The sequence below is a fragment of the Chelonia mydas genome, chromosome 7 (assembly GCF_015237465.2).
Source record: "Chelonia mydas isolate rCheMyd1 chromosome 7, rCheMyd1.pri.v2, whole genome shotgun sequence".
NCBI lineage: Eukaryota > Metazoa > Chordata > Testudines > Cheloniidae > Chelonia > Chelonia mydas.
The window spans coordinates 52366853-52380863 of NC_057853.1; the positions used below are offsets into that span (position 1 = coordinate 52366853).

Here is a 14011-nt window from a genome sequence, read left to right on the forward strand (position 1 = left end):
TCAGGGCATTCATTATAATAATACCGCTTAACTGAATTGAGCCCTGAAGATATTTGCTAATTTTTCTTTTTTAAAGCTTTTCATTTCACCTTAAAACACACCTCTCCTTTTAACACTTATCTATTGCATTCTCTCTCTTGATGCACGGGTCTTTTCTATCAGCAGGTCAGAATTAATTTCTAAAAGCCTCTATTACAGGCCATGTTTTGACTTGGTGCATATAACCTAGCCTGCTAAGACCGTGAATGCACTGAAGTGTGCTCTCCTACAACATGGTATGATCTGAGCATGCCATGAGGAAGAACACTACAGGATCTTGAGTAACCGGAGGAACACACAGTTCATTACTTCTTTCTAGACCATGCTGCTGGTAGGTGCGGCTCAGAACTGGTCTACTGTGATATACTTGGACTACCTTGTAGATTGGGTCATGGTACCCCCCTGTGGTGGGTGGCAGGTTGGCGGCGGCGGTGGCTGCTGCGATGGCTGTTGCTGCATGCGATCCTGGAGGCTCCTTGCTTTTCGGATACTGATTTGTAGCTTCTTATCGACTAGGGCTCTGCTGTGAGTGCTAGAGCCGGCATCATGCATGGCAAGTCTTAGTTTAGCTAAAATGCAAAAGAAAACATAGCAGAAACAAAAAACAGAAAAAAAGACTAAAATTGAAAAAAGAAAAAAAAATGTAGCAAGAACATAAAACATGGACCATGCAAATGCTGCCACAGATAAGTTTACAGGGATGCTTTCATTTCCATTAATGCACATTCAAGTTAGCCATGTGTCCAAACAGGTTAACTGAAACTAAATCAAAATGAGTCAAAAGAAAAATCTAGGTTTTAGCCAAACCCCTCCTCCCCCTAACACAGGGTGGATCTTTCTCAAGCCCTCACACAAACGCTGTTTCATTCTTAGTCTTCCCTCTATACAACTCCTTATTCCCATATCATGGTCCTTTTACGTGCAAGGGAACATGGTCGGGATTTGAAATCAGGGCACAGCCAGGGGGGGTGCAGACTAACAGAGCTTTCATGAGGGCTGTATGTTGACCCTCATTTTGTAACACAGAAAAGCCAATTTCTATAAACATATTTTTGCCTTTGCAAATCCATGGTACTACCTGCTCTGTTTGCAATCTTACTAACCAGCCAGTGGGGAATGGAGCTTGGGGTGGGATAGCCAGCCAATTAAATTATAAAAGATCAAAATAAAAAAAATGCAATAGCACATAACTCCCATAATTCACAACAATATTTAGCCCTTCAAAATCTTGATGCCGCCTGTTCCTCCTGAGATGTGAATAAGTACAGCATAATTCATTCCTTTTCTTGTTGGTGATTGGAGAGTCATCTTCTCTCATGCTCCTTTCCTACAGGCTGTGCTGGCAGGCTTAGGGCTTAAACCCTTTGCAAATTGGTCTCTTGATTGGGAAAACTGCTTACTGGGTATAGGAATGCAGGAGAGGGAGTCATGAAATGCACCAGTTAGCAGCAAGAGGGACAAACTAACATCCCCGTGTTCTTATTGCCATTGCACCAGAGACAACAGCCCAGAGGGAGCCAAGGTGGTGGAGGGGACTAAAATCTAGAAACGATGGTGCTTAGAAAGAGGAGGTACTAGCTCCAAGCACATTAGTATGGACCAGAAAACTCCCCATTTTCCCAGCTGAGAATTTCAGATGACTAGTCAGTAAATTTTACAGTCCTGTGATATTAGTAAACTGTCAAAAACGCAGTAGCTCACGCAATTAGAGTTACTTACATATAGCTTCGTTACAGAGAGCAAAAGCTGCAGCACAATCTCCCTTCTGCTCCTGATGCAGCGACTCTTCAAAGATTGAGTCTGCTTCCTGCATGGACCTCTCAAAGCCATCACTCCTCCCTGCAATGGGCAGCACTCTTCATTTCATTTGCATTCTTTTTTTGTTTCTCCTTTACCCTCCCTCCCATTTGTGAGTACAAAACCATTCTATACAGGAGTCATTTGTAGTGGCCCTTCTGTAGAGGCTGTACCTTTCCCAGACTCTCATTTCCTCTTTAAAGGTATTCTAATGTTGAGAGGCACTGGGGACTGCATGAGTCACAAACCTCTGAGACTAGGCATACCCTTCAATTAACACAACTGTCAGGATCAGGTAATCATAAGCACCCCACCTAAGATAAAAGGAGTGTAAACCCACCCAGGAGTTTTGCACTGGATGAGTGGAGAGGCTTTTGCTGTAGATTGTTTTGGGTAAAGTAAGAGTGTGTGCGTGCACGTGCACATATACATAACAGAGACAGGCAGAGGCAAAAAGCAAGAAAGCCAAGCAATAGCCTATGAGCCCAGTGTGGCCCTGGAAAAAGCTAGAGAGAGAACTTTTGGGACTGGTTTTTGGGTAAACAGGCTTGGGACTGTAGTCTAAGACATTGCTCCTTTTGTTCTTGGTCCTCTTGTGTTCAGAGAAGCAGGACTTTCTACATTTCTTGTAAATAAACAAGACTGCATAAAAGAAAATACCAGGCTCTGTCAACCAAATTCTGTTCTCAGGGCTTGTCTACAGCAGAAAGTTGCCCTGCTTTAACATATGATGTGATTTTAAATGGATTTAGTTGAACTGGTGCAAAAGATCAGTTTATTTACATCAAGTACGAACCAATTTATACTAAACCAGAATAAGTCACACTTGAACTGAAATAAGTGTGTCTAACACAGACGGTTGTATTGGTTTAACTTAGTCTGTTTAAAAATCACATCTTAACGTTAAGCTTTCTACTGTAGGCAGGACTCTGTTATACCCATGTAAATCCACTGACTTCAGCCTAGTTACTTCCAATTTAACCAAGGTAACAGAGCAAACTTTGGCATTATATCTCCAAATTCCAATCAGTGCTACTTCTACTACTTTGCTGTTGGATTGCAAAATCAAGGATTATTAGAGGCTAAACCGATGTCTGGAGCAGTAGTTCTACTGTAAATCACAGCCTTTGGCTAGTCTCTTAAAGTGACTTAATTCATGTGATTGTTAACAGAATTTTTTGATTAATTGCTTTTCTGTTAGAACATGCTGATTAGTTAGAACAAACTTGTTGCAGAAACATATCTGTTTTGATTCAAATTTTTTCAGGAAGACTTTTCAGGTCCAGGATGGAATTTCTGGTGAAAGTGACAGAGAGAGACATATCCGCTCCCAACCCCAGAATAGCCAATAACCTACTGGTTAGGGAACTCACCTGAAACAATGGGGATCCAGCTTCAAGTCCCTGCTCTAAATGAGGCAGAGCAGAGACATGAAGCTGGGTCTCCCCCATCTTAGCTGAATGCCCTGAGCACTGGGCTACTGGCTATTCTGAGAGGGAGTGACTGGCTTTTGTGAAAAAATTCAGAGTCTAGTTTTTGTTCTGAAGGTGAATGAAAACAAATGTTGAAACTTCAAAAATTTTTGGAAACATAATCCTTTGTTTTATGGCAAGCCCGAAGGCTTGTCTACACTGAAAACACAACAGCGGCACAGCTGGAGCACTTCAATGAGACACTATCGATGCCGATAGGAGGGGTTCTCCCAGTGATATAGATAATCCACTTCCCTAAGGAGCAGCAGCTAGGTTGACAGAAGAATTCTTCCGTCAAACTAGCGCTGTCTACACAGGGGCTTAGGTCATCTTAACAATGTTGCTAGGGGTGTGGGATTTTCCAAAAATTGTCAAAGTAACTACTGCTGCACAGAGAAAAACCATAGGGTACAGCATGTGTGTCATAAATTGGTCACAGCATGCTGTGACCAAACTGTGTTACATGCTTACAGGTCCCTTTCCAGCAATTATTTGCCTAGTCATCTCCTCCAGACTATTCAGTTATCTCCTACACACTTTTTCCACATGAAACAATTCAGAGGTGCCTGGGAAATATCAGACTCAGCAGAATGTAACTCAATACAAGAGCCTCTTGCCCACAAATGCACACAGTGTGTGTGCACGCATTGACCACTGTAAGAAGCCGCTGGAGTGCTGAAGCCCAATGGTCCTGTGGCCTTAGGAGGAGGAGAAAGAGCAGAATACATGGGGAAGGATTCAAGAACAGGGAGAAAAGACCCACAAATTGTTTTTGAACAACTCTGAAAAAAGGGAAAAAAAGAAGGGTGATAACCCCCGAAAACATAAGAAAATAGGCGAGCTCAAGAGAAACTAGGTGTTCTGGCCTAAGGACAACAGGTCGAGTGCCATTTATTAGAATAGCCTATAAAATTCCTCATGAAAATGTACCAGCTCAAGCAAAAATCTGCTCATTTGCCCTTTATCATGACAACAGATAATTATAAAAATTAATATTTCATTCAACCAAAAAATAAAGCCTCCTTGACCTGGGTAATATACATTTCACTACCATACACACTTCTTATTTGAAGAAACTCCAGAGAAACCTTGTAAATGAGCATGAGCTGAATGTGAAGGATAAATCAGGTAGATCAGTAAGTCAACACAAAAGCATCTTCACAGTCAAAACGTGTGGTCTTTAAGCTTCATGAATTGAAGACCAGACTCTAGCACTCTGAACTTGGCCTCCTTTGTATGGGTAAAACCATGTACTGGAAGGGAGAATGGGTCAGAAATGTTCTGGAGTCTTGTACATAAGCAAGCCATGAAGCCATAAAGCATTGTGGGAACCACCCAGGATGAAAGCAGGTTTAGGAGCCATCTAGCCTCCTTAGCTGTCATGCCAGAGGCTATGATCCCTAAGTATTGTATAGCACTCTTTGTTGTTAAGTGCCTTTCTAGTATGCTTTGTTTTTTTAAAACAAGGAAATGCTAAACAGCTAGGTGTTTCTAACAATGTGCTGAGTGGGGCATTACCCAGGGTCAAATTGGGACTGTTCCCAGTGACTCAGTGAACTGGATTTTTTTTATGGAGGCTTCAGCCTTGTGTTCCAGAATCTGAGTGTTAATTTTTTAAAAAAAGTTAAATCAGTAACTCTTAAGGTTGTGAACAGACACTTAAAACTATTAACCAATCATAACTGATGTACAGATGCCTGAGTCACTCTGTAGACAGTCTGAGAAGATAGATCAAAGAGCTGTGACTTACCCTATTCATTTCAAGGGGTCATTAACCAAAGCCTTATGACAACAATTTAGAGGTCAACATTGATCACCATTGCACTGTTGATCACCATGCAAGAATGGAGAAGCACAAACAATGTAAAGATCTCATGTGAGTGGAGATGTCCACATTACAGGAACTACAGTTACTCAGATATGGCATCCTAGCTATGCCTGATAACCCTGTAGTGTAGATGTGGTCTACACCAATGGAAAGGACTTTTCTATCACTGTAGGGACACCACCTTCCTGAGAGACGATATTCTTCCGTCAACCTGGCTGCAGCAACACCAGGAGTTATGTCAGCATAGCTATGGCACTTAGGCGTGTGAAAAAAACATCACACCCCAGAGTACCATAACTATATCAACCTAAATTTTAAGTGTAGATCAAGCCTTATTTTGGTGTCTCACATGGGTAGAGTTTGGTGTTTGGGCAGAATACAAGTAGGATTTGTTTTTTCTTCAAATTAGATTCCTGGGCATTACAAGTTCAACATTCTCTTCCTGTTTCCCACATTTCTGATAAATTCAGAGACCGTCTTTTGTCTCACAGACTGGAGAAAGCTATTTAGTAATTGTAAAATTGTCACGGGGAAGAAAAAGCAAGAGACTCTTAATGGAAAAATCAAAAGACCAAAAACACCTTCCCCATCTCCCACATGTGCAACACTGTACTCCAAACCTACCCAACCCCCACCCCAGCCACATCCAGTCTGTGAGAGTTACCCTGGTTCTGCAGCTCATCTAGGTCCATGAACCTGCTGGGACGGGGGTTAAACCCCATTGCTGCCTCCAGTTCCTTTTCCCGTTTCCTGCGTAGCTCCTGTTCCTGCGCCCTCCTTGCCACTTCCTCCTGTAACTCATCCAGTTCGCTCTTTGATGGGACAGGGATTTCTCCACCTTCAAACACCAACCAAAGACAGCAGTGGGTACTTTCAGTGGGTACCCCATTTCCAACATGCATACTTTTCTATATCAGCAGCTGAGCTTGTTTCGCTCCCCCTCCCAAATCTTCTTTATGTCCATTTTAAATAGGAAGCAAGAAAAACCTGAAGACCAAGGCAAGTGCCATCCAGAGCACATAAACTTACACTTAAATAATACTTATTTTATTAATTTTAAAAGTATATACTACATATATTTATATTAATTTTTCTAAAAGATTTAGAAACAAAAAAAAAGACTACGGGGTCATTTTAGCCTACTCCCTTGCCAACACAAGTTTCCCCCCACTATATGTTTAACTAGTGCTTTGTACATTTTATCATCTGGTTTATTGTTCCAGATGAGAGATGAGGTGGGTGACGTAATATCTTTTATTGGACCAACTTCTGTTGGTGAGAGAGACACGCTTTCAAGCTACACAAAGCTCTTCTTCCGGTGTGGGAAACTTACTCAGAGTGTCACAGCTAAATACAAGATGGATAAGATTGCTTAGTGTAAGAATTTTATCATAAAAGACAAAAAATCCATATATATTTTATACATTGTCATAAAAGACAAAAGATATCATGTTTTTATATTTTATCAGAAAAATATCAAATATTTTCATATTTTTTCATAAAAGACAAAATATAAAAGATATAAAAAACAAACACACCACATTGCCTGTGGGCAAATGGTTTTCACAAGCGATCACTCTTAGTCTTTATCCTCAAAGGAAACCTGCACAACACTTTCAAAAGATGAGCCTGGGAGCTTAAATTTACAACTTTGCTAGGCACTAAAAATCATGGACTGAATAGAGACACTGGAGAGTGCAGTAGGGAAAGTGCTGCAGTCTGTCCACACTGACAGCTGCAAGCGCACTGCCGTGGCCACAGTTGTGGCACTTGCAGCGGCATTGGGAGCAGTGCATTATGGGCAACTATCCCACAGAGCACCTCTTCCCATTCTGGCGCTGTGGCTTGTGGGAAGGGGGCAGGGGATGCAGGGCATTCTGGGTCCTGTCCCAACGCCCCGTGATGCATTGGTTCGCATGCCAGCAATCCTTGTGCTTCCGTCCACATTTGGTGCCATCTTTCAACGTTTTTTGTACTGTGCGCTCTGTCTTCCCTTTTGGTCTGCAGGAATGGAGCCCGAACTGCTGAGGAGGATGCTGACGAGTCTTGCCAGCACATCACGTTTGGCAGTCGAGTTACTCCTTAAGATCCAAACTGACAGTGAAGACTCCGACGATATCGACTCGAGTAACACATACAACACGAGATTGCTTGTGGTATTTTCAGACACGCTCACCACCATGGAACGCCGCTTTCGGGCTCGGGAAAGAAGCACTGAGTGGTGGGATCACATCATCATGCAAGTCTGGGATGATGAGCAGTGGCTGCAGAACTTTCGGATGAGAAAAGCCACTTTCATGGGACTGTGTGATGAGCTTGCCCCCACCCTGCAGCGCAAGGACACGAGATTGAGAGCTGCCCTGCTGGTGGAGAAGCGGGTGTCTATTGCAATCTGGAAGCGGGCAACTCCAGACAGCTACCGATTGGACGCTAAACCAGTTTGGAGTGGGAAAGTTGACCGTTGGAATTGTGTTGATGCAAGTTTGCAGGGCCATTAATCGCATCCTACTCAGAACTGTGACTCCGGGTAACGTGCATAACATTTTGCCTGGCTTTGCACAAATGGGTTTCCCTAATTCCGGAGGGGCAGTAGATGGGATGCCTATTCCAATTCTGGCACTAGCCCACCTAGCCTCCAAGGACGTTAATCTAAAGGGGTATTTCTCTATGGTTCTCCAGTCGCTTGTGGATCACTGTGGGTATTTCATTGACACTAACACAGGCTGGCCCAGAAAGGTGCATGACCCATGCATCTTTTGGAACACTGGCCTGTTCAGGAAGCTGCAAGCCAGGACTTTTTTCCCAGATCAGAAGATCACCCTAGGGGAAGTCAAAATGCCCATTGTGATCCTTGGAGACCCCGCTTACCCTTTAATGCCGTGGCTCATGAAACCCTACACAGGGAGCCTTGACAGCAGCAAGGAGCGGTACAACAACAGATTGAGCCAGTGCAGAATGACTGTGGAGTGTGCTTTTGGCCATTTAAAGGGCTGCTGGTGCGCTCTGTATGGGAAGCTGGACTTGGCCGATGACAACATTCTCGCAGTTATATCCGCGTGCTGTACCCTCCATTTGTGAAAGGAAGGGTGAAAGATTCACTCAGGCATGGAACTTGGAGGTTCAACACCTGGAGGCTGAATTTGAACAGCCAGAGAGCAGGGCTATGAGAGGGGCCCAGTGCAGGGCTGCAAGGATTAGGGATGCCTTGAGGGAGCAATCTGAGGCTGAAAGCCACCAGTAATGTCTGATGCCCTGCACGGGAGTGAAGTGCAGTGGTTCCAATGTTAGTAAGAATCTGTGTGTGCTATGCTGACTTGCAGTGCCTGCTGCTTTCCTGGGATAAGGTATCTTTTACTTTATGCAATAATAAAGCATGTTTTCAAAGCCAAAAAATCCATTTATTGAAAAGAAAATGCATTTATTGAAAAGAAACACAACTGCTTGGGAAACAGAAAGGGAAAGGGGGTGGGCTGGGGAACAGTACAATCATAGATTTGCCTATGTCCTGTTATCATACTCAGCCTTCCTGTCTGGAGTGCTGTGCAATGAGTCCTGCACTTCAGGATGGCTATAATGCACAGTGATGGAGGTTGAGTGCAATGGGTAAGGGTTGTAGTTTTCAGGACTGGGTGGTGAAGCTACAGGTGTTGGAGGCAGCTGGTGGGGATAAGAACCTGAATGTTCGGCAAAGTGGGTTGGAATGGACAAGGGGGCACAAGGAAAAGAGTTTTGGGACAAGAGCTGCAGGGGGGCGGGCGTGGTAGTGCTCCACCTGCATGGCTACAAGCGCTTGGATTGAGTCTGCTTGGCGCTCCATTATGCTTATCAGCCGCTCCGTGCTTTGCTGCCGGAGCTCCGTGCTTTTGTGCCAGTGCTCCTCATTCTGCTGGCGGATCCTCCTTTCACTCTCCCTCTGCTCCTGTGCTTTTTGATTTTCATTAAGGGACTGCTGCATGACTTCATGCAGCATGTCTTCTTTGCTTTTACATGGCCTCTTCCTAATTCGTTGGAGTCTTTCGGCCGGTGATAACATGGACTGCTGAGATCTCAAGGTTGCAACTGTAAAGGCAAAATGCAACACTTAACAGAGGCAGCATTGTGCACACCAGACAGAGCAAGGATTCCCCCATACTTACGGGCAAGCACAGTCTACACAATCGCATAATTTGCCTGTCCCAAAGCGAGTGCACATAACCCACGGGAACCCCAAAATGGCAAGTAAGCACAGGGTCAAGGGAGACTGATTGTTTCACGGCCGTACTGTCCTCTGGGTTTCTGTGCCTTGGGGACAGCCAACAGCTGCAGGGGGCCCCTATACTGAACACTCTCCCCACATTTTCCACAGGAGTTTGTCCTGGAAGATATCTCGCTGCTGAGGGTGACCTGGGAAGCAAGGAAGGATCTTCTACTACAAAGCGGCTTCCGGCCTGGCCCATACGCAGCTTGCCTGTGTGCAGCAATGGTTCCCCCACCCCTCACAGCACAGTGGCGCGGACATGTTAGCCTGACTGGGACAAGGACCATAGTGGCTCTCCCAAGAAACCTGCGCAAGCGCATTGCCCAACTTCTAGGTGAGACCTTCGAAGAGATCACTGAAGCCGACTACCGTGATGTGAGAGAGTACATCGACGCCCTATTCCGCATCTAGGCATGCATGCAGCCCTAACCCTCCTCGCCCCAAGAGCCCGCACCGAATAACTTCCTTCCCAAAATGAAAGCTGCTTACCAGGCACGTCCTCTGGTGTTTGTCCTTCCCCAAGCACCGGCCGCTGCAACTGGCTACCTTTCTCCTGGCTTGAGAACAGCTCCTGGCTGCATGCATCTAGGGATGCCAGGATGTATTCCTCCTCCTCAGCACCCTCGCTCCCGCTTTCCTCCTCCTCCTCCTGCCTTGTTGAACTGGGCTCTGAAGTGTCCATGGTGGTACTCAGAATGGAGGTGGGGTCACGCCCCAGTATTGCATCCAGCTCTTTGTAGAAACGGCAGGTCACGGGGGCAGCACTGGAGAGGCAGTTTGCCTCACGGGCTTTGAGGTAGGCATTCCGCAGCTCCTTCACTTTAACCCTGCACTGCATCCCAGTCATTGCTCCTTTCCATCATGTCCCTTGATATCTGCCTGAAGGTATCGTAATTCCTACAGCTGGAGCGCAACTGGGACTGGAGAGCTTCCTCCCCCAAACACTGATGAGGTCCAGCACCTCACCATTGCTCCATACTGGGGATTGCCTGGCGCGTGGAGGCATGGTCACCTGGAAAGATTCGCTGAGAGCACTCCACGCCTGGCTGAGCAAACAGGAAGGGCATTTTCAAAATTCCCAGAGAATTTAAAGGGTGGGTCTGACGGTTGGTCACCTGAGGGAAGGGCAGTAGAGTTCAAAGTGATGACCAGAGTGGCTAGAACAGGCATTGTGGGACACTTCTGGAGGCTGATCAGAGCACTTTAACAGACCAGGGCATCCACACTGGTGCTGCGGCACTCCAGCGGGGTGCATCACACATTATTCCACTCACCAAGGTGGATTACTAGGAGCGCTCTAGCCATGGAGTCCGGGCGCTCTACGTGCCTTGCCAGTGTGAATGCATCATCAGTTAGAGCGCATGGGGTTGCTTTAATGCGCTGTAACTCGCAAGTGTAGCCATGCCCAAAGTCTCTCTCAGACACAGACTGGCTCTCACACCCACATACACTCTGCTTCTGAGTCCCTCAACACAGATTTTGTGTGTGTGTCACACACACACACACACACAGAGTCTCTCACTCCCCAACACACACACTGTCTCTCACACAATCCCCCAAAACACAGTGTGCCTCATACACAGTTTCTCTCACACCCGCATACACTCTGCCTCTCAGTCCCCCAACACAGATTGTGTGTGCCTCATACACACACAGTCTCACACTCCCCAACGCACCATTTTCACTACGTTATTCAAATAGCTGGAGTAGCGTAACTTAAGCCAATTTACCCCTGTAGTGAAGACAAGCCCTAAGTTTCCCAGACCTGAAGAAGAGCTCAAAAGCTTGTCTCTCTCACCAACAGAAGTTCATCCAGTAAGAGATATTACCTCACCCACCTTGTCTCTCTATATCCCGGGATCAATATGGCTACAACAACACTGCACGTTCCAAATGATGCAGTGTCCACCACTCCATCCCTTAACAACCTTACTATCAAATTTCTTTTGAGGACATGCATCTTAAAACTTTCCCTTACTAAAGTCCATCCCATTACTCCTAGTTACAAGCCCTTCATCCTATTCTTAGATAGCTCCTTGCCACCATGGGTGTTCACACGGCTCCAATATTCTTGCATCCCTCTACAACTATCCATGCTTCATATATTCAGTCCTTCCTCAAACCAATCCCACGAGCCCCCTAATCTTTGTGTTGCTCTTCATAGTGCTGATTTACATTTACCAATATACAAAATAAATGCAATATTCAAGCTATGGTTGCATGAAAGCCTTATGGAGAGGGACTACTGACTCTCAACTTTGTGACATAACACCTCTCGGCATGAACTCCAAAAATCTCTTTAAAAATGTGGACATCTATGAGCAGTTTGCATGAGGGATGCAGGAAAAGGGGTATGCCAGGGATCAGCAGCAGTGCCGTGTGAAAGCAAAGGAACTGCGGCAGGCATGCCAGAAGGCCAGGAAGGCCAACAGTCAATCTGGTGCCAAACCACAGACCTATTGATTTTACAAGTTTCAGAGTAGCAGCCGTGTTAGTCTGTATCCGCAAAAAGAAGAGGACGACTTGTGGCACCTTAGAGACTAACCAATTTATTTGAGCATAAGCTTTCGTGAGCTACAGCTCACTTCATCGGATGCATTCAGTGGAAAATACAGTGGGGAGCTTTATAAACACAGAGAACATGAAACAATGGGTGTTACCATACACACTGTAAGGAGAGTGATCAGGTAAGGTGAGCTATTACCAACAGGAGAGCAGGAGGGAAAAAACCTTTTGTAGTGATAATCGAGGTGGGCCATTTCCAGCAGTTGACAAGAACGTCTGAGGAACAGCGGGGGGGGGGGGGGAGGGAAGGGAAAGCAGAATAAAGAGCTGCATGCCATACTTGGTTGAGACACCAGCACCACTCTCAGACCATCGTAGATACCTCTGATAAGCCCGAGTCACAGGCCCCTGGAATGAACAGCGAAGACGAGGAGAATAAGGAGGATGGGAAACACACAACTGTGGGTTCCAGCTGCCATGAGCCAGGACCTGTTTGAGACTCCACTGTAGTCCCATTGGTCAGAAATGGATTAAGATGTATTGGGTGCCATGGGCACAAAGAATATTTGGGCCACCATACCCATTAAAACATGAATGTCTCTAAATGCATTAATACAAATACTCCACACATGCTCTTAAAGTGTCACAGTCCTTTAAAAGAAATTACATGTTATTTTGATTCTGTGAGTTGTAACCCATCAAATGTCCTTTTCACCACCATCTATTGAACTGAGAGTAGCTTAGGAAACTAATGACAGCCAGACTCTGCGTATCATTCCCAGTAACATCTGTGCATAGCCATGGAAAAAATGTGCTACACTTAATATACTGTAAATATCTCTCTTTTATGTACCCCTATTACACTTATATTTTAATAATACTGTCACATTAAGTAACAAAAAAACAAACATAAAAAACATAACATATATGGGGGTTCAGAAGGGAGAGAGGAGGATGTGCAGGGGCTGGAGGGGGCAGCAGGAGGTTGTCAGAGAAGGAACTGGGCAATATGAAGATGTAGCAGGATCAGAGGGATTCTGGAGAGCTGGAGGAAGACAGAGGTGTGCTGAGGAATGTGAAGGAAAGGTGGTAAATAAAGTGGGGATGGGGAGCTTGAGGTGTGGGAGAAGACAGAGGAGAATGCAAGAGAATGTGGGTCCAGAAGGGGAGCTGAGAGGGGCAAGGGAGGAGGAGTGGGAATAGGAAGGGGAAGGGAGCACAGGTGAGTGTAGGTGGTGGTCGTGGGGATCAGGAACCTCTGGGGGACAAGAGAGAGAGACAGAATGTGAGAGGTTGATGCTGGGAGGGGGCAAAGGCAGTGAGAAGAGTGAGGCAAGAATGGCAGCTCCCCAATCCCAGGAGATTGGGGAGAACAAGTAGCAACATCTCTCCAAGGACCAGCAGGAAGGGGCTGCTGGGGGGCACACACCAAAACAGAATTTAAATCTCACAGACCAATCCACACATTGTATTTATCGAATCCCAAGATTTGTAAACCAAGCTCAGGATTTGGAATTGGCAAAGGGGCGAGGGTGGCAACAGAGACAAGCCATCAGCCTCTCTCCACCAGCCATGCAGCTTTACTATGGACTCTGCGCTCTGCAGGGGCGTGTGCAGGAATAAAAATTTGACCCTTTTTGGAGGGGCATGTTCTGAGTTCCCACCCCGGCCCTGGGCCAGAGTAGCTCGGTCTCCCCCCCACCGCAGCCCCACTGGGGATGCTGTGCTTCCACCTCCTACTCATCCACACAGCGGACTATCCTGGGCTCCCACCACCTCCTGCAGAGCCGGCCTAGGGGACGGCAAATCTGGGTGACCGCTCCGGGCTACACTTTGAGGGGCCCCGCTGGCCGGTGCGATTGGCTAGCGCCACATGGAGTGTGGATGAACCGCTGGCTGGTGGAGGTTACCTTCAGCCCCGCCCCTTCCATCCAAAAGAGAGCGCGTGCCCTGGAGTTCTGGGAGGGAGAGCACACGGCACTGCCGCTGCAGTCTCCCAGCCCCATAGCGCTGGGAGAGCGTGCGGTGCCACCATAGCCTCCCCAGCCCCAAGAAAGCGGACAGTGTGGCCCCAGCCCCCTGGAACCCAGTGGCACTGCCAAAGCTGGGCCCTGGGGGGGGGGGCAGAATGTG

General features: G+C 46.3%; 1 protein-coding gene across 19 annotated transcripts in view; it reads right to left on the bottom strand.

The window, feature by feature from the left end:
* The window catches only part of USP54 (ubiquitin specific peptidase 54), a 251006-nt gene that overhangs the window by 18998 nt on the left and 217997 nt on the right, over positions 1-14011 (bottom strand). For 17 of the 19 annotated variants that reach the window (XM_043550398.1, XM_037905165.2, XM_037905160.2 and 14 more), the window contains 3 exons: positions 5801-5974; positions 1759-1878; positions 416-608 (listed from right to left, as the gene is read on the bottom strand). In XM_043550398.1, the coding sequence (XP_043406333.1) occupies positions 416-608; positions 1759-1878; positions 5801-5974 (487 nt within the window). The remainder of the gene's footprint in view (positions 1-415; positions 609-1758; positions 1879-5800; positions 5975-14011) is intronic. The other 2 variants (XM_043550406.1, XM_043550405.1) reach the window with 2 other exon arrangements.